The 20535-nt window shown below is 36.0% G+C and overlaps 3 protein-coding genes across 4 annotated transcripts; 2 read left to right on the top strand and 1 right to left on the bottom strand.

Moving 5' to 3' along the window:
• Positions 1 to 668: 668 nt before the first annotated feature.
• On the bottom strand, positions 669 to 8222 carry LOC115991661. The gene is made up of 6 exons (XM_031115496.1): positions 7250 to 8222; positions 3568 to 3650; positions 3368 to 3484; positions 2400 to 3215; positions 1773 to 1989; positions 669 to 1479 (listed from the first exon to the last, which is right to left on the bottom strand). Exons 1-6 carry the CDS (start codon positions 7545 to 7547, stop codon positions 1082 to 1084), a joined length of 1929 nt encoding a protein of 642 aa, XP_030971356.1. The 5' UTR covers positions 7548 to 8222; the 3' UTR covers positions 669 to 1081.
• Positions 8223 to 14660: 6438 nt separating this feature from the next.
• LOC115991939 lies at positions 14661 to 15463 on the top strand. The gene has a single exon (XM_031115930.1). It carries the CDS (start codon positions 14767 to 14769, stop codon positions 15379 to 15381), a length of 615 nt encoding a protein of 204 aa, XP_030971790.1. The 5' UTR covers positions 14661 to 14766; the 3' UTR covers positions 15382 to 15463.
• A 1212-nt stretch (positions 15464 to 16675) lies between these two features.
• LOC115989098 lies at positions 16676 to 20331 on the top strand. Of its 2 annotated transcripts, none has more exons than XM_031112761.1 (2): positions 16676 to 19082; positions 19645 to 20331. In XM_031112761.1, the coding sequence occupies exon 1, from the start codon at positions 18019 to 18021 to the stop codon at positions 18829 to 18831; it is 813 nt and encodes a 270-aa protein (XP_030968621.1). In that variant the 5' UTR covers positions 16676 to 18018; the 3' UTR covers positions 18832 to 19082; positions 19645 to 20331. The 2 variants fall into 2 exon arrangements, with proteins under 2 accessions (XP_030968621.1, XP_030968620.1); XM_031112760.1 differs by having other exon boundaries at positions 19162 to 20331.
• Positions 20332 to 20535: the final 204 nt, after the last annotated feature.

Genomic DNA, 20535 nt, shown 5'->3' with positions numbered 1-20535 from the left:
GATAGAAATAATCCAAAAGAACTGCTTTCCCCGGAGGAACTGAAGCATCAGAAGGGGGAAACTTGAATACCATAATAGAATTTATTTCTAGAAATATTTGTGAGACCCTTAACCCAAGCCCATGGGTCAATTTTTGCACAGGGAAAATTTAATGGGCCAAGTTATATATGAATTTGGATTGAAAATTTGAGAATCTTCATCCAATAAAAGCCTAAAAGAGTAAGCAGGTCTCAACGTTGAGATAGTATCTCAATTTCTTAAGACAACTCTTTCACAATACATGTAGATCCCACATGTTATGTGAGAGATGTCTTCTAAGATTATCTCGTAAGATAATTTTCCATTAGAGAGAGAGAGAGAGAGAGAGAGAGAGAGAGAGAGAGAATCAAAAAATAAAGCTACAAATTTTAAAGCCACAAAGAATACAACACACAGCTGAATTGCATTTTGGGAATACAACACACAACACTTCTTGAAAAATAAGAAGATTCTTGCATGTTGGGAGTACTGATGAAACCGCAAAATTACAGGCCCATGAAGGCCTAAGGCATGAAACTACCTTTGCTTCCCACACCAAAAAAATAGTACTTTGCTCCATATCAAAACCATCTTTCCTTAATTCTCTCCTTTTTTAATCCTAGAAAAAAGAACATGGAAAGAGAGGACAATTTTGAAAATAACACAACCTTTAATTTCTTTCCCATACCAAAATAACTTTACAGTTGAAAGTTCAGAACTATACTTGCACTATAAAACTGCGGGTGGAAATTAAAGCACTGTAGTCCTATAATTGAATTGAACTACCTGTCTGCCTAGCCTGGCAATAGTGACCTTAAACTTTGCTTACATCTATAATGCTACTTTTCATCCCCGCCATGTTTAAACCTATCAGATATCTATACACCGCCAATTCGCCTAATGTTAGAAAACTCGATAATCATAATTTTCTGTTTTCCTATACCAACAGTCATGCACCTAAATTTACACAAAGAAAGAACCCAACTTTAAGGATCAATCTTCGACGTCAAAACTCTCTGCCTCGTAAATTCCATTAAGTGACCACTTGCTATGGCTTCAGCTGCTAATCACATCTCTGGTTGGCAGAATCAAGATCACCATTATTGTTATTGTCACCATCTTCATCCTCATCATCGCTACAAGATTGCTTACTGAAATTGACCCCCTTCATTTTTTCCAGGAGGTCATTGTGTATGGCTAAATTGGGTGATGCTTGCTTGTCTTCTTCAACTGCTTCAAGTTTGGGAGTTGTGAAAACTTTGGGCTCCAACAATGCAGAGCCACCACACTCAGATGCTTCAGCTGAAGTAGAACACATCGAGAGCTTCAAGCTAGGACTGACATTTTCAGATAAATAGCTGAGTATGTCAGGCTTCGGTTTTATATCAACCCATCTGTTCCCTATCCAATCTCTGGAAGTTCGAAGATTCGTTCTCTTGAGCTTAAGAAACTTGTCTTCGCCTAATATCACAGGATAGGTCATGTAAGTCAACATAACAACTGATGGGTATAACCATAACATTATTCATCACTTATTAGCAGGTCAATAAGCCCATGTACACCCCATACAATGTCACAAGAAAAGTCAAACTTTTTTCCGATTGGTATGTTACACACGAATCCAATGGGTCTAGAACCCACGACCCCACCCTCCACCTAGCACTTGTAAGATGAGGAGGTGCCAGTTGAGCTAGAGCTCATTGGCAAGATTAAATTAAGTTAAATGCATCAGATATTGCTAAATTAAAATATACCAGGGAAGTAAACATGCACAGCATCATTTCCAGATGTGTCAAATCCAGTTATAACACCTTCCCACCAGCCATCACTCCACCATGCATCAACTGCTGCGCCAACCTCCAACGTACAGTCCGTAAAATCCTCAGGAGGCCTTGGCCGAATTGTCAAGCGGCCTGAGCATCTCATGCCCAATTTATCAGGAGCTGCAACTCTAGATGCAAGGACCCATTCCTACATATTAACAAAAAATGATAAAATTCTATTTTTTTTCCTGGTTAGTTCTTTATTTGAAAGGAAACATTTAATGCACATGCACATGCTCAAACCAATTGCTGGGACGGGCCACCTCTCTCTGGTTCTATAGGCTGGCAATCATCAGAATTATTATTACTTCAACCAATAAACAATTAACAGAACCATCAGTATAGCGTTAACAGCCTAATTGCTTACCATCCAATTTATGTTATCAAACTTCATTGTGTATGTACTGAGGTGAGGCCCAATAGAAAAAAAGAAAAAAAAGACAAAAAAGAAGAAGAAAAGAATAGGCATTCTACCAATATTTGCCTCTGCCACAACCTATGTTTCATTCCCAATAAAAGCCAAGGAAAATTCAGAGCTTAAATTTATGGAGAATTTACCTCTAGATTGCCACTTTCATCTGCATCCTGCACATCATTGTATTGAACTATCAGACGCTTCTCAGATGCCTGCAAGATCTTACACCTAAACCAGCAGCCTCGAATGCCACTATCTTGACAGAGCAGTTCTATCTTCTCATCAACCTTAAAAGAAACAGGACACTGGACCTGGGGTTCAATGATCTTTATTCCCATCATTTTCCTTGAAAATCTTAACTTCAACTTTGGATAATTTGGTTCACACTTCATTAATTGATTCCTAGGGAGTGAATTTCTGACACCAGAAGAACCAGTTACAGGTCCTTGATGCTCCTTGTGACTTCTGTTCCTCTTAGAACCCACCCTTACAGAATCATCATGTGCAAACTCTTCCTCATCTTCCACATGCAATTTATGGCGCTTAAGTTTTTGCTTGGGCACAAGAGAACAATCTAAGGAAGAGAGGATTGCTTGATTAGAATACCCGCACAATTTAGGAAGAGTGAAGGGCTTGATCTTATTGTTCCTGAACTGCCTAAAACACATGTGGATTCCAGGAGAAGTAGGTGCAACAGCAGACACAAATTTTTCATAATGCTTAGGAGTCAACACCGTTGCAGGGCCATCAATACACTCAGCACTGATCACCTGAACATGAGGTGTGATGAAAACTTCTCTTGGATGTGGATTAAGTTGAGGGATTAAATCTTCAACTTCCTTATTATGGAGAAACCACCGCACTTTCACCTTTTTGAGACCTTTCTTGTCTTCATAAATATCTTCCAAGTAACCAAGATATTGTCCTTCTTCACCCATAATAAATACAAATGAATGAACCTGCACATCAGGGAAAAATCAAGGAAAAACAAAAAAAGAAAACAAAAATGATATTCTTGAGAATCTAAATATAAGTGAGAGAAATTGTAACACCACTTAACAAGGGCAAGACCATTAATAAATGTAGAAACAACCAATGTGTTGGTGCTTACAGCTATGGTGGTGCCATTCCTGTCAAAAGCTGGGTAGTGCTTTAGCTGTTTGGCACAGATCCAAGCAACACCAGACCATACAATGTCTGAATTTTGAACTTTCAGTTTCCTTGGAACCTGGATTTATGAGAATTCAAAATTTCATAATAAAGAACATGCACTAATCTAGAAGCAGATAACAAACTACAGTAAATGGATACCATATGATCAGGAAAGCATGTTTGACGCCCAGCCATTGATACTTCAAGAGATCCTAAAGCTTGCCTTGAGTCCATTGGTGTATCTGTTTCACATATACTAATATTGTTTCAAAATCTTCCCCTTCAATAATGGAAAGAAAGCTTCACTCACAGATAATTCACTGAAGACTGATTTCATGACTTAAGTTTATGGATATATGTAAATATAATAATGTGACAAGAAGCCAATGCACAAATTCAAGTGTGATGCCCACGATTAAATACCAAAAGAAGCGAAAACTTAGGAATGCAACAACTTATAAATCATAGAATGCTTCCATACATTTCTGGCAAGTGGAAAGGTAAAAGGGCCCCTGGTTCAACCCAAGATCCAACCTGGCCAATTTGAATCCCTTAGCATGTTTTGATTCCGTTTCAATTGAATAATAAAAAAATAAGCAGTCTGCTTATCATAAGGGTAACAAGCCCACTCAAGACTAAACCATCTATCTATGCATAGTGTTAGGCAAATGGGGGAGCTCAAAACTTTGGAGAGAGGTATCTGCCCTTCTCGTTCCAAAGATATTGGACTTATGGGATAAAACAGACAGTGATAAATATATTGTAATTGCTATTTAAGTACTTGTAAACAATTATTTTAAACATGCATAATTTATTCTAAAGATGAAAAAAGAAAAAAAAAAATATCCTATAACGATAACGCAAATGATTCCTGGTTCAATTAATAATACCTACTTTGACTGGAAACTCTTAGTTGTAATCTCTTGGTAATCAGTTTCTAAAAACAAAATAGGAATTAGAAACTAAAGAAAGGCTATTCTATTTTGCTCCACTACCACAACAAAAACCAAACATTAGTCCCAAAATTTTTGGGATCAGCTATGAATTCTCAACAAAATAATCATGGTAGATCACATGTATTCTTTTTCGCCGTTCTATTTGAAGTCATACCCTTAATTACTTCCTTAATTGACATGCCCTTTTTACTACTTCTATTAATTGTATTTTTGGTCTTCTTCCTCCATCTTTTTTCATTCCCTAAACTTGAATCAATTGACTCTTTCTCATTGGTGTATTAGTCGCTCTCCTTTGAACATGACCAAACTATCTCAAGTGACAGCCCCTTATTTTTTCCACCCCTGCATTCCATTTCATCGCATGATTACCACACTAAATTAATTTTCTGCCTTTCCCATAACTTGTAATTGCATATGTCAAACAATAGTTAAATCAAACAAAAAATAATTGATTCCCAAATATAGTAAAAACAATCACAAGAGTAAATCATACAACAGCTAACCATTCTCATATAAAGTAAAAATGCCATTCCTCTTACACTCTTAAAGAGAAAAGACTCTAAGACAGTTTAAACTAGAAAAACTCTTAAAGAACTAAAACTTCCCATATGCTTTAAACTAGAGTAACAGCATGTTAACCCAATCATACAGTTTTCTAGACAAGTAAATTTCATGATTCACCATACAGACTCTGTTTAATCAATCCATGGAATCCATTGTCATAATGTCAATTGGTATTTTTGGACAGAAATTCACTGCTGACCTGAACTAAAATTCCTAAGATTTAACAGATGCAGTAAAATGCCAGCACAATTAGCATTTTGAAATTCACAAATGAAGAAAGGTGGAGATCTAGTTGAGGCTTTAAATTGAGAAGGCAAAGAGAAAAAAAAAAAGGCATTGAAGTTATAGATTTAGGAACAAAGGAGTTGGATCTGTAACAATTATAAACAATTGAAAAGAAATAATGCAAAGCATGAAGAAAAAAAAATTGACAAAGGTTTCAAGGTATGCTACTGTACCCCCTTCGTTGTTGCTGCTTGAGGATCCTAGCAACAAACTCATCAAATCTCTCTCTCTCTCTCTCTCAAAAGTGGATGAAGTGGTTTGTAAATATCGAAGGCGAAAAGGACGTGGCAGCAAGAGCTTATAAGAGCATGCAAATACACAGACATGTAACACCAGCCACTCATACATGGAAAGATGGTACAATATAACTGGCTGACCGCTCTCTCTCTCTCTCTCTCTCTCAATTGAATTGGGTGTGCTGGGTTTTTAAAAAATCAAAGAAGTAAAAGAAGAAGGTGAGGTGGCAAGAAGAGCTTATGATTCTATCAACATAGTCAGACATGCAAATACCAACCTCTCTTTCTCAAAAGATGGTCTGATAAAATTGACTTAAATTTTTTTTCACACAAGTATTAAGTGTTTCTTATGACACAAAACTTCTCTTAAAATAACAATCTATACTTGATGGTTCAAAGTCAGATCATCGTACTAGATACTACTTTAATTGAAGCTAAGAAAGAAACTACAACCCCTGAAATCGATTCTGAGCCATAGGAGTATAATGAATTTCAAAGAAAATATGGCCTATTCCCATCCTAATACAAAATATTATCTTAAAATGATAGCATCTCTTATAATAACAGTATCTCTAATGTGTAGAATCAAGTTAATTTCTATCTTCTAATCCCAAATCTATAAAGGATCACTCCAATCTTAATTAAAAGGTATGCTAAATTAACATATTGGTCTTATAATAGTATTTTTCCAGCCTGACTAGCCACATTCATTCAAAATATAAAGTTAAGACCAATAATAAAAAGTACCACTATGAACGGTTACTAATGAAAAATGATGAGTTATTACTCCTAAATACTTACCATGCCAGTAGATAACATATAACCGTGTGCACTTGCACATGCACATGCATGTGAGAAAGGGGGAATCATAAATGAGTAAAATCTATTTTGGTAAATTAAATGAAAAAAGTGCAAGTATACACCTTTTAGTGCGTGACAACAAGATATTGCCAAACATTTACAGAGTTTTCCATGGATACTCTTTTAGTATGTATCCAAAAGTTTCAGAAAAACCTCCACATATTGAAACCCATTGAGACTATAACATATAGAATCAAAGGCATTTTCAGTCAGATCATATATTTCAGGTAATAACTATATTAATTGTTAGCTTTGACTTGAGAATAGAAGCTTACTTAGAAACCAATTTGAGGAGTAACAATTTTAACTTCAAAACTGTTACCCTTTGTAGAACACAATCTTGCATGAACTTCATATTCATAAACCTAAGTGTCCCAAGTGCTAGTTTTCTTCCATATTAAATTTTATTTGGTGCAACAATTCCTTTTTATAAGTAAGTTTTGGTGGAGAGGAGAGGTACGAGGGGAGATTTGAAAAAGTTGGTAGCACCAATGCTGTTGTAAAGTTTTGCAATAAGTTCCAATCGATTACCATTTACTCTACAAAGACTACAATGATTAAACATTATAGAAAGGAATTTATAATTCAACGTCTAGGGGGAATGAATTCAACATGACCAAAGGTGGAAATACATAACCCATGTTAACAAATGGTCAGTACGGAAGCATCACATTACACATAATTCGATAAGTAACAACAATCTTCACATTGCACTATCATAGAAAATTTCTTTTCTCCCAAGCAGTAAATTTTGATCATGCACGCAAATTACTATCATAAACCCTGCATCTCAATGCTTGTGTTCTTATACATACAATTTAGGTGTAAACAACATGTTGAGGCTAGTATTATGCTATTCATTGATTTCATTCAATATAGATCCCCAAACTTCAAATTTCTTATTAAGGAATAAAAAATTGTAAGACATTCAATACATACTTGATATATCCGAATATGGCACACGATGCCTTGAGACCAAGGAGTCAAGCCACTCTACCACTTCTCTTCTCGCCCGCCACTTTCTGCACACATTGACAGATCTCTCGAGGCCGTAAAATTGAATAAAGTCATCTGAGACAACATAGGTCATGTGTCTTACACTCCTCTCAGTTCCTATAACAGCAAGAACTACATCCCCAGATACACCCTTTAAATAAAAATGAGTAACACGGTTACCACGCTCATGCCTTATAATGTGCTCCTCCCAAGACACAAAACTAGGATCATTCACATCCATAATTATAAAGAGCCCCAAAAGAGTTCAAGGAGCCTTTTCTATCACATTCAGCTAAAAAACCCAAAATCAAGCAACAAAACCTTTGATACTCAACAAAACCCAACTTTTTACACACTAAAAGGTAAAATAATCGAACCCCAGTTCACAAAACAGAAAAATGGCACTTTGGTTCTCACAAAAACTCTAACCCCCCCAAGTCAAGGAAAGCCATAAGACACACAAAACAGACAAAACCCAATTCAGCAAAACTCACCCACACTCAATATCTATGAGGAAAAACGCAGTATACATCAAAAAATTACATGGTTCTATCTGTGGAGCAAACAAATTGGGGTTTAGCCAAAAGGGAAAAGAAACGCATTGACTGGAAGATAGCAGTCCAAAAACTGAACAGGGGGTTTGGTTGTTTCAGTCTTGGAACAAAGCAGAGAAGGCTCAAAAGCAAAATAAAGGTAAATAAACCAAAAGGGTCTCTAATGGTGGTTTGGATAAACAAAACAAAAATAAAAAACGAGAGAAAAAAAAAGTACAACTTTGCTGAGAGTTTCACAGTCTCCTTAGTAATACAAATAACTATGAAAAGTTCATAAAGGCACCGAGTGAGTGTGAGAGAGAGAGAGAGAGAGAGAGAGAGAGAGAGAGAGAAGGTTCAGGGTTTTGCAGAGCTTTGAGGGACAAAGGCAAAGGCACACAAGACAACAGGTTTGGAGAGAGAGAGAGAGAGAGAGAGAGAGGCGGAGGCAAAGGAGGAAGGACATGAAAGGAATTATGGGAAAGGTGTAGGGAGATACTTGGTACTGTAAAATTCGATATCTGATTTTGTACACATGGCAAGGAATCAGTAAATGCATCGCATCAGCATTTGGAGTTTGATATTGGATTCGAATTTCAGTAATGTTACTTAGAACAAACTTTTTACAATAATTTTTTTTTACTAAAATATTATTTTGGATTTTATTAAAAAGTTTGTTTTTTATTCATAAACTTTGTAAATATATATATTTTTTTTCATATTTTAGATATAAAAATAAGAATAAAATATGAAATTTTTAATAGTCTAGAAATGAAAAAAAGATTTATTTTAAAGTTTAGAAATTAAAAAAGAAGAAGATTTTTTTATTAGTTTAAGAACCAAAAACAAACCTTTTAAAGTTTTTTTTAAGAGCGTGTAACAAACTTTTGTTAAAGCTTAATGAAGAAAAAATAATATTTTTCCTCAATTATTTTTAAAGAATTGTTGAAATTGTCTATGAGTGGTTGGACACGACTTTTTATATGTACTATTTTTTTTTTCCAACCACTTGTAGTTGATTAAACTTGGACTAACCTCGTTGGTTAGACCATTAACTTGATGAATCGATACCTACATTAGTCTGAATGTCTAATTAGATCACTTGCATTTGAACCGGTAAAATTTTGTGGATTCTTTGTGACTCAAACATGCCGTTTTCATCAAATCAATTTTGTAATATGAATAAAATTATTTTTACAAGTCCATTGCAGTATCATTTTCTTAAAAAGAAGCATAATGGAAATAGAGAAATTTATACTAGTTGATGCAAGACTTTTTAATGAAGACAGAGATTCAAGTTAATCGCTCAATTTGTAATCCTTGGGAGTAGCTAGTGAGATATGATATATACTTTTTTGTTACTATGATTTTAAAAAATGTCATAAAATTTTTTTAACCAAAAAAATGTCTGTAATTTTATAATATTCTGTAATTTTATAATTTCTAGAGTTGCTAATTGTGTAACATGGCTAGCTTTGTTAGAATTAATTTTAATTAGTAATTTAGGCGAATGTATTTTCTCAATTTACATATTTATTTTATTATTTTCCACTTTATTTTATATATTTTTTAATACTTTTTGAGAAGGTTTAATTTTTAAAATTTTTTTATTGATCTTATAGTTTGACTAATGACCACTAGTTGAACCAATAAATCTCCTAAACTAGGTCAACATCCCATCTGAGTTTAATAATTATGCATCAACAATTGTGTTAGTACTTGGTAGTATTACATTTAGAAGACAAAGCGCTCCCCCTACTTTCTACTTTTTTTAAGGGGGGTAAGGGGAAGATTTTATGTAAAATGGCATATTATATTTTCAATATCTAAATTATGTGTTAGTGTGTGTATGGATTGATACTATAGTTTTTTAATTGAATGACATTCGCCCCTTGATAATTGTTCTTTATTCAACAATAATAGACTTCACTAATTAAGCTAACTGAAACTCATATTTAATTTTGTTTTTAAATTACTAATTTTGTGAAATTAATAAAATAGTCATCACCATATTCGATTGTTCTCTTTTCCGATGCGGACTCTTGCAATAGGTGGAGGATCCATGCTACTTTTATCATACTTTATATTTTGGAGGGATAAATTTTCACAAGTTTATTTTATAAATGGAGTGATTCGATTATAATATCATTCTATCTATATTAAAAGAAGCAGATAGGATTTATCATTTATGGTCAAGATTTACTTACTTTCAAGGATCTACCAACGTATGTTCTTATATCCTTGAAGATTAAATCTTAATCATAAAATAAAGTTTTATCATTTCAAAGACGAATGGAGAGAAGTAGTTTAGGGATTTGTAATATAATATAATCAGAGATTTACTCATTTACATATTTGATTTTGTCACAATAAAACAAAGCGGGAGTTAATAAACTAATGAATAATCGGCACAAAAGCATAAGGTGAAAATTATTGAATATTGATTAATGCTAATCTATTTTATTACTGCTGATATTAATACTTTATTCAAATGCCTTGATTAGATTAATAAATTAGATTTTTCCTGACAAGTAATTCTTTTTTTATTGGTTTCAACTTTCATTGTAATTTATGAAGCTTGAAACATTTATTTTTTTTTAAGTAATAAGAGTACCTAGTTACCTACTACAAATTCCAATTAGGTATTTGATTTAATTTAGAGACATTTGTAAATTATTTTCTACATTCTCAATGTAATTGCCACCAACTAATACGGTAATACCCTTGTTCTATTCTCTTAATAAACATATACTCCATTATTCAACCAGAACTCTCTCTCTCTCTCTCCAAGAACATGGGAGGAGGAGTCCAATCCATTTTCCACTTCTAAAAATATTGAAACTAAGGGTCTATTTGATTGTGGAGGAGAAAGGAGAATAGAAAATATGAGAGAAAAATGTGTTTGGTTGAGGAAAGGAAGGTGGGGTAAAAATGGTAAGGCTAAAAAATTCTCTCCAAGCCCACCATTTGGAGGAGGTATACCATGCGTATGGCGCATGTATCCTCCCTCACACATGGAGGTGGACTCCATACGTGAAAGGTGTGCTTGGTTGAGGAAAGGAAGGTGGAGTGAAAATGGTGAGGCTTAGGAATTTTCTCTTTGAGCCCACCATTTGGAGGAGGTATACTATGTGTCCGGTACATGTATCCTCCCTTTCACATGGAGGTGGACCCCATCTCTATGTCAGAGGGAGAAAACATACACTGGATACGTGGTGTATTTTCTCCACCATTTGGAGTGAAATCGTTTTCTTCCCAAATTTGGGATAAAATGGGTGTGGGAGTGGGTTTGATGGGAAATTACACATATACCCTCCCTTATTGATCAATGTAGCAGTCTTTTTTATTCTCCCACGTTTTTTTTTCCTTAAATATTATTAATTTTTTTCTTAGTACTAGGGGCATAGGAGTAAATTTATACAATTAATATTTTCTATCATTTTATTTTTCTTATCGACCAAAGAAAAGAGTTTTCCATCTCTCTAATTTTTCACCTCCAACCAAACACTATAAGAGAAAACTAAAATATCTTCTATCCTTTCACTTTTTCATCCCCCAACTAAATCCACAATCTGAGCGGCAAAATGTTTATTTTAGTCCTTAGAGTGACGTTCATGGAACTAGCCCAAGAGGACTCAAGTGCACATTAGCAAGATGTGAGTCCCTTTTTTGACAGTTCCTAGGTCTAATGCTAATGTGGGACATTGGGTCATTGAAAAAGGGAATGGATAGATGTTGGGTGAATTGGGCTTGGCTCACCGTGCCCTATTTGGGCCATTATTACAAACCAATTTGTGCACAAGTACTTGCTGTGTACTTGTTGTTTCTTCCTTTTAGAGTGACGTTCATGGAACTAGCCCAAGAGGACTTAAGTGCACATTAGCAAGATGTGAGTCCCTTTTTTGACAGTTCCTAGGTCCAATGCTGATGTGGGACATTGGGTCATTGAAAAAGGGATGGATAGATGTTGGGTGAACTGGACTTGGCTCACTGCGCCCTATTTGGGCCGTTATTACAAACCAATAGAAACAACAAGTACACAACATATAAATGAGCAATGATGATTATGAATGCTTCAAGAAAGTTATATTTGATTAAGTCAAGTGTTAGAGTACATTTGATCTTACTCTGTGAAGATACTCCACAAGGTCCAATAAGCCGCAAAGATCACAGACTTGGCTAATCCCCTTTGGGTTCTTAAGACTTGTGAAATTTGAGTCCTTTGAATCCAAGTGGCTCCTTGAATATTTTGCTATAAGACCTTTTATAATGCCTCTCTTCGCTTAATGAACTAGGCTTAAAGATTAAAATTCTCTTCTTGTATATTTTTTGGTCTCTTGTGCATAAAATGATTCCCTTGTCTTCTTTGCTTCCCCCTTTTTTATACTACTCTTGGAGGGCTTTCAAATTATTGTTCTCTCCCTTCGTTTTCTAGGTACTAGAGCTAGTCTCATTTTTTTGAAACATTGGGTGGTTGTTCTTTTTCTTATTTCTTCCTTAGGAAAAATCTAGATTCTCTTTGAAGATCAACGTTCCATGATCTTCTCTCAAGGTTTTAAAAGGACATTTCAAAGGTCTTGGAACCTTGATGTTGACTCTTCTTGGTTTGGTCTTTTCCCAGAAATGGGATAGATTCCCCCTTGCAATGAGTGGACTCGGAAAGCCTTTGACAGCATGTCCTCTGCCTTGCCCGAGGTCCCTCGGTTCCTTCATTGGGTCTTGATCCTAAAGCCATCACTTGTCCCTATCATTTCTTCCTACCTCATAGGAGCTTGATTTTGACTGGACTTCCAACGGCTTCTTCCCTTAATCTCCCTTCTTCGAGAATACGCATGGCTCATTTCCAAACCGTCCTTTAGGTCGTCCACGTCCTACTCAACATTTTCAAATTTTTCCCAAGGGACTTACTTCTTGGGGGTGGAGGACCTGTTCATAGCCCAAGCTTGGGTTCTCTTCCTTTCCACACTTCTTTGATTTTTCTTCACTTGCTGGGCCTTTGGGCCTTCATAGCCCTTTTTATCTTTACAAACTAGGCTTTCTCTTGTTAAGGCTCATGGTCCTTCCTTGTCTTCATGGGCTGGACTTCCTTGTCACATTTTGGACCTCAACACAAGATAAACCTTTTTTTTAGTTGAAAGGGGCTAATATATTAGACTAATCAAAATTATAAATGATTCTATTATATATGTTAGCCGTCCTATCAAGGGCAAGCAATTTCTTCACCACAAATAGTGGGTAGTCAAAAAGCACAAAAGTTGAATCTAGATTATAGCCCAACTTAGCTAGTGCATCAACACAATGATTGGCCTCTTTGTACACTTGCTTAATGTGAGTCCTAAGAATTGCTTTCAATAGGTTCCTACAATCATTAAGCAATGGTTCCAAGAACTAGTTAGTAGTGGAACTCTTCATAAGTTGGGCAGCAATTAAAGCATTAATTCTATAATAAGATTTTTCTTTTTTTAATTTCTAGATTTGAAGCAAGATTGAGACCATCTTTCAAAGCTCAAAACTTAGTTGTACATTTAGTTAATATGCTTGAGCCTTTAGAGAAGCCTCGAATCTATTCTCCTTTACTATTTCATAGTAGACCTCCACCTCTTGCCCTCCTTGGGTTACCTGTGGCTGATCGATCAATATTGAGAGTGATCCAACTCGAAGGTGGCTTCTTCCAATTTACTCGAACAATGGTCTTTGTAGTTAAAAATTTGTCGTTGAGTCATTGAGAGGAAGGAAGACATAAGACCAATCCCACTTGCCTACCATATTATTATTATTAGGACAAAATTTGACTACAAACTTGATTGTAACCTAAGATTACATCTCCTACTAAAAAAATAAACATAACTATATATTTTGAAAATCTTCATTGAATTACATGTTTTTTATGTTCTTAACACACATATCAAATTTTTTGCAAATCAGATATTATTTACTATTTGATCTATAAATTTACTTTTTTAGCATAATTTTAGATTACAAAAATTTGAAATTTAAACATTTGATTGTTGACATAGTTATTAATTTTTGTTTTCTTGAAATTTTGCAAGCATGGAAAATATAAAAAAAAAATGTAATCTAATTGTGGATTTATCAAAATTCACATCCAATAAATGGATATTGAGCAAAGTTGTAACCTAAGAAGAAATTGTAATCCAATGGTGGATTTATCAAAATTTACAATCTAATAAAAAGCGATCAAGCAAAGTTGTAGCCTTAGGCTACAACTAAATATGTTGCAAAACTTTATCCTTATTATTATTGTTGTTGTTGTTAGGAGAAATTATACAAAAAAGACTGGAGTTTATAACTTGTTTCATCATAAAGTTTCAAACTCATGAAACCATTTCAATTTAAAGTTCATGTCCATCTTTGTTTTTATGGGTAGTAACAAAACAAAGAAAAACTATAAATTGTTGATAACTCTTTATGCTTCACCTAAGTAACCAATTTTGATTTTCTGATAATTAATTTTTTTCAACGATTTATTGCATTTCTCTACTCTATTAGACTATTACAACTCAAAATAACAAAAATGAAAAATTGAGATGAATAGAAGCTTCAAATTAGAAAATTTTCCATAAATTTATTATTTTAATTGGGAAAAAATGGACCTAATCTATGTGGTATAATTTTAGGCTTTTTATTTATTTATTTAAATTTCTGCTTATTCTTCCTGCTATTATTATTATCACAACTGTGCAGGTTACCAATTTTTTTTCTTTTTTTTTTCTTAATTGAAAAGGTTACGTATATATCTTTTTTTTTTTTTTTTGAATTACGTATATATCTTTATCACTCGTGGGACACCAAATTAGATGGGCTCTAGAGTCTAGAAGATAAGATAGCATTGTGTACATCTTCTTGCCCATTCATATCACTTTACCACTTTAGACAGTCTCGGTAACATAGATAACGTTCAAGAAAATGAAGACCTTTCTCTTGAGATCCCAGTTCAATCTACTTCGTTGCACCACTTTCACCGATTCAACTTCAAATCCTCCATTTCTCGCACCCATCAAAACCACATCATATCCAAAACACATTAAAGATCTTCCCACATCTGTTCCACTTTCAAAAAATACTACCATCCGAAGACAAAATCTAGTTTTTCCTACAAAATCCAATCACATAAGCAAGCCCTTAGTCTTAGAACTCGTTCCCAAATGCCAAACTCCCTTGAAGGAGGACCTTCTTCAAGTTTACTCTAATGGGTATTCAAGGTTTGTTATATTAGGAGCTGTTTCTCTAGGACTGATGCTGTTTCTTATGGGAATGGATGACCAGAAAGCTTTGGCTCTGGGTCCAGAAGGGCCTCTGGTGGAAGAGTTTTGGGAAAATGTGAGAAGATATGGTCTATACGCTCTCACAGTCAGTACAGGTGCTATTTACACAATCTTTCAGCCTATATTCGAGTTGCTGAAGAATCCCATTTCAGCAATTCTCATCCTAACCGTCTTTGGGGGAGCTATTTACATTGTATCCCAAGTTCTTTCTGCAATGGTTGGTGTATCTGATTTCACTTATGATTATGGATATTAGATTATAACTTTGTAAGTTTTTTTTGTATGAAAAGGTTTCCTGGCCTTAATTTAGCTCAAGAAAACATGTCTTTCTTCATTTATTTTAATAAATAAGTCAAATTTAAACCTAAGTCAAATTTAATCTTAAGTTTAAAATCGACTATTAACCAATCAGAGTTTAAACATAAAAATGGGCTCCTGAACTAGCTTGTGAATATAAGGCTCGATATATCATTATATATTTATATGAACAAAATGCTTAAGTTTGTATATAAGTTCCTAAACTTAAATTATTCAATCTAACTCAAATAATAAATGTTATATATAATTTACTTATTATTAATTATTAGCATATATTTGTGAAGGGATGAAAATTTTAGTCCTAATATTTACTATATATGGTAAAAGAATTAGTTAATCAAGTCGTTTATGAACAAGTTTGAGTTTGTTTGAAAAGAAAATGGATAAAGTATGGACACGTAATCTAATTAGGAAATGAACTTGACCTATGTTAAAAAAATTAACAATCCTAACTTTTAATACTCAGACTTAACTTGTTCATGTATTCAGGTTGAAGGAGAATTTCTTAGTTAATACACATCCTTAGTAGTTCAAGTTATCTCAATAATTAAAATTTCTTGTTGTGAAATAAAGATATAATGATCCAAATTCATATACCCTTGAAAAAAGATCTATTAGGGTCTTTGATAAAGAACAAAAATTGCTTAGTCTGCTCAATCATTTGTCGCCCATGAAATGGATTCCACCCCAAATCGGCGGGATCAAAATGTAATTTTGACACTGCTATCAAATCCCATTTCATTGTCATTGATGGTATGGGAAATTAATTTGGTGAGGTTGTGTTTGCACATTCTAACATCTTCCCACCCTCTCACACATTCACCTCATCCCTAATTCCTAGTCAATTTCCTCTTTGAGCTAAAGACGGTACTAAGTTCCCTAACTTGTTTGGAATTTATCTATTGTTTTTAGAAATGTGAATTTTTTGCCTCACAACTTGGTTCATTGGGCTGCATATAATAACTAAAATGGGCCTATTTTCATCTCATCTCTTCTACCCTAGGTTTCTCTTCTAAAGATTGAGATGGACCGGGACTATCCTTAGTTTTCTACATAATATAATCATTATTACTTATGAAAAAAAAAATCATAATGGAATGGAAGTAATGTGATCAAATTTTATTATAACTATTAAAAACAATTACTCATCAATGTAATATTAAGCACTCACTTTTATCGATGTGATCAATGTGACAATAGTTATAATAAAATTTGATCACATTACTATTTAAAACAATTTCATTAAGCACTCACTTTTATCATTATTTAACTAGTACTTAACTCATGCTACGCACGAAAAACCTACTTAAAGAGATTTAAAAAAATAGTACTAATATTTTCCAAAGAATTTTTTCCCTCCCTCTATCTCTCACTTAGTAATGGTCTTATCCCTTAATGTTTAATGTTATTAAATTTATAATTTTCTCTATTATTTAATTTTTCTTTGCAAACGTATATTAATATATGATGATGCCGTAAATATCACCAGTGAGCTACACAATCTTCGCACACTGTAACGATACCTGCGCAGTAAAGAGAGAAGACCTAACAGAGAGCACTGGTGTGGTGCCGGCCGAATACCCTCCAAATGTCAAGTTAGAGCTATTCTCACAATTCTAGAGTGCTAGAAAAGGGTCAATTATGTGTACCTTGATTTGTGAGGGTATTGGGGCTTTTATAGTAGTAGAAGGTTAACCTCTCCTCCTTGGTGTAGAAGTCTTTTCCTTATAGGAATCCTCTTGAATAGTCCCAAACGTGATGGACAAAACATTTCCTTATAGAGAAAATATTCATTAATTCGCGTATCTTCCAGAATCCTCTTTGTGCTAGGGTTCCTATTTGCCTTGGGATCCTGTGGTGGTTAAGTTTGTGTCGCAAGTATTTCCATCTAGTGTTTCAGGCTACCACGTGGGTGCTTGATCCATTCCTGTTGCATCTGTTTATATAGGATCTGTCCATAACAAACCTTTGCACAATTGGGCTCGTCCTCTATCGGCTCTTGGACGTAGATCTGTCAGGCCCACTTCATGGAGATCAACCTAGATTTTTACCCTCTTTAGTTGCCCCCTCACCCCATGGGTTCGTCATCTTTGAGTGGAAGGACTCGTGGGGTGACGGTTCAAGATTCAGGGGATGATGGTTCAAAGGCCTATGGGTCGATGGTTTCAATACAGATGCCGTGAACTGTGCCAACCCCTGACAAGTTGTCCGGAAGCCATTTATGACGCATGACATGTGTCGCTCTCCCATTGGATTTTATCTCGGATCGAAGCGTCGCTTCGTCTTCCATGCACTTCTTCTATATATATCACACTCCTTCTCCTCTCATTTCTCTACTTTTTGCTAAAACGCACTGTCAGAGCACTTCCGTCATCCTTGTCAGAGAACACTCCGTTCAGTTTCAGTATCCGTCATCAACGACCTTCTTCCGTTCACTCGCTAACTTGGTAAGTACTCTCTTTTTCACAAGTCTCTCTTATCCTCGGACATACTCTTTTTATTTTCCTAGACTTTATATAGCCGTCACCCCTTTTAGACTTGTTAAAGTCTTAGGTTTTGTTGTCACGTGTAGGCAATGTCTAGTGCGTTAAGTAACCAGTCAGTTGTCCATGACGGGGCGGATTATGAGAAAGTATACCCGTTAGGTCACAAAGACCAAGAGAGTCCAAGCGAAGAGAGGAGTCCGTCCACCTCTTCCTCATCCTCAACAAATGAGGATATGGAGATGGCTGAACCAGAGGAGGTTTCTGATGATGGCGAGGAACAACCAATAAAATCTGTCATAGGTGTTGATGGACTTAGGGAGTTTATCATGTTACCGGAATGGACGGTGAATAATTTTAGGTCCACCATCAAGGAGAAACACTTCAACACTCTTAGGGCCAATTTCCAAATTCCAGATAACATCCTCCTCCGTTTGCCCTATAAGTCAGAGAAATGCTACTATGAAGGAGTAGAAGGTGTCGAGGTGTATGAACAGATGCTGAAGGCAGGACTTAGGTTTCCACTAAGCCCCCTTCACCATGAGCTTCTCAAATACCTTGGCCTATCTGTCAACCAAGTATCCCCAAACGCCTGGAGGGTCTTCATAGCATTGGAGGTCCTGTATGGTGCTATGTCAAACGGTGTTAGGAGGCTGACAGTGTGGGAGTTCCTTCACTGCTACCATCCAAATGAAATAGACAAATCAAGGAAGATGTACAGTTTTGTGCCTAGGAGTCCGTTGTTAAAGGTTATATTTGAAACCCCAGATTCTAATAGGGATTGGAAGAGCTGTTATTTCTTCCTAGAGGGTGATGAGTGGATGCGTCATCCAGGGGACATGGAACACATGCCCGTCGACACGACTTGGGGCATACTGCATCTGTCTAGTATGCTCCCGTCTTAGTTTGTGAACTCTTTACAACCGTTCAGTTTTATTATAATTTTTAACACTTTTAACCGTCTACTTCCTTGCAGTTAGATGGCGTCCATAAGTCGAACTTGAGGAGTTCAACTTTCTCGAGAGAATTTTTGCCAAGACCAAGTCGGAGGAAAGGACTTGGGCAAAATTAGTTACACTTGATACCATCCATTGGTATTGTGATGGACCTGAACCATCGTCGGCAGCCATCAAATATGACGCCAAAATTCGCAGACGTAAGTCCGTCGTCCTCATTCTATTTGAACGGTTTTCATTTTTATCTTAGTAATTAACTTCATCCGTCCACCTTTACAGAAATGGACGATGCTAAGAGAAGAGTAATGATTAAGGCATAGGTTGCCAAGAAAAAGGAGTCCAGCGATGTGGCTTCTAAGGGGACGGGCTCAGGCAACCCGTCCACAAAAAGGAAGCAGCTGTCCAAAGGGAACTGTCCTCCCAAGAAGTCCAAGGTCCCTTTGGAGCCCGTTGTAGGGCTAATGGCTGAGGGTGCAAAGACGGTTACCCCAGTGAAGCATGGGGTTGGCAAAGGCCCTATGAAGGCTCCGTCCACCAGTTAAGAGAAGCCGCCCGTCCTCCTCCGCGAAGACTCAAAATATACCTTGGAGCAGCTTTCGTCCATCATAACGTCGGAGGATTATGAGGACTTAGGCAATCACTCCATAGAAGCAATGGGGGAGACGGGACTCTTTGCAATCGCTTAGGCAATCTTGCCTGTCGGTTTTTCGTCCGTCCATTCCACTTGGCTTTCCATCTAACCCCCTTTTTTTTGTGTTTCAGGCTATGATTATGATGAAAGGGCTGATGGGACGGTGTCTTAGCCGTGAGATGGCCTTGGACCGTGTGCGGGCAAAGGCAGAGCTGACGGAGGATGAACTAAGTCAGCTTAAAAACTGGAAGTCCACAATGGAGAAGAAGTTTGATCTCTTAGAGAAGGTGAGGAAGGAGCTTGAGCAGAGCACGGAGGAGGTGAAGAAGGCCCTTGAGGACAAGGGCAAAAAGGTCCGGGACCTGAAGGATCAGCTCTGTTAGGCTAAGGAGGTGGCGATACGTGAGTACCGCGACTTCGACGCCTTGCTGTCTGAGCTTGGAGACTCTTATATGCAGGGTTTTGACAATGCTCTCTATCAGATTAAGAAGGCCTATCTTGACCTGGATGTGTCAAACATTAAAGTTGAAAATCAAGCTCAAACCTCCGTCATGCCCGTCTCCTTAGAGAACACTGAGGATCTTTTTGCTGAGGATGCAACTCAAGTCGACGGAGACTCAACACAGGCACAGAATGCTCGAGATCAAGTCCAACTTGTAGTTGATGACACCCGTCAGGAGAAGGATGCAGACCCTCAGGAGTAGTGGTTTTTTCTTTTTTCTTTTTTATTATTTTTTTATTTTTTATAAGTTGGGAGAACAATCCTTTAATTTTATCCGTCATTATGTATAACAATTTCCCTTCAAGGGTTTTCTATTTTTATCTGCCTACTTTGGTTTAATTGCTTGTTTTCATAGTCGCCATGAATGTAGTGGGTCTGTTTTTTATTCACTATATGCTTTAAAGGCCTTTAATTTTATGGCCATTGAGTTAAAAACCCGTCTTCCAAAATGTGTCCGTCCACATTATGTTTTGGAATTTAAGTTGCGTCCGTCTTAATGTCTAGAGGGACCGTCCTCATT

The sequence above is a fragment of the Quercus lobata genome, chromosome 5, assembly GCF_001633185.2.
Source record: "Quercus lobata isolate SW786 chromosome 5, ValleyOak3.0 Primary Assembly, whole genome shotgun sequence".
Lineage (NCBI taxonomy): Eukaryota > Viridiplantae > Streptophyta > Magnoliopsida > Fagales > Fagaceae > Quercus > Quercus lobata.
This window is presented reverse-complemented; position numbering and strand designations above follow the sequence as displayed.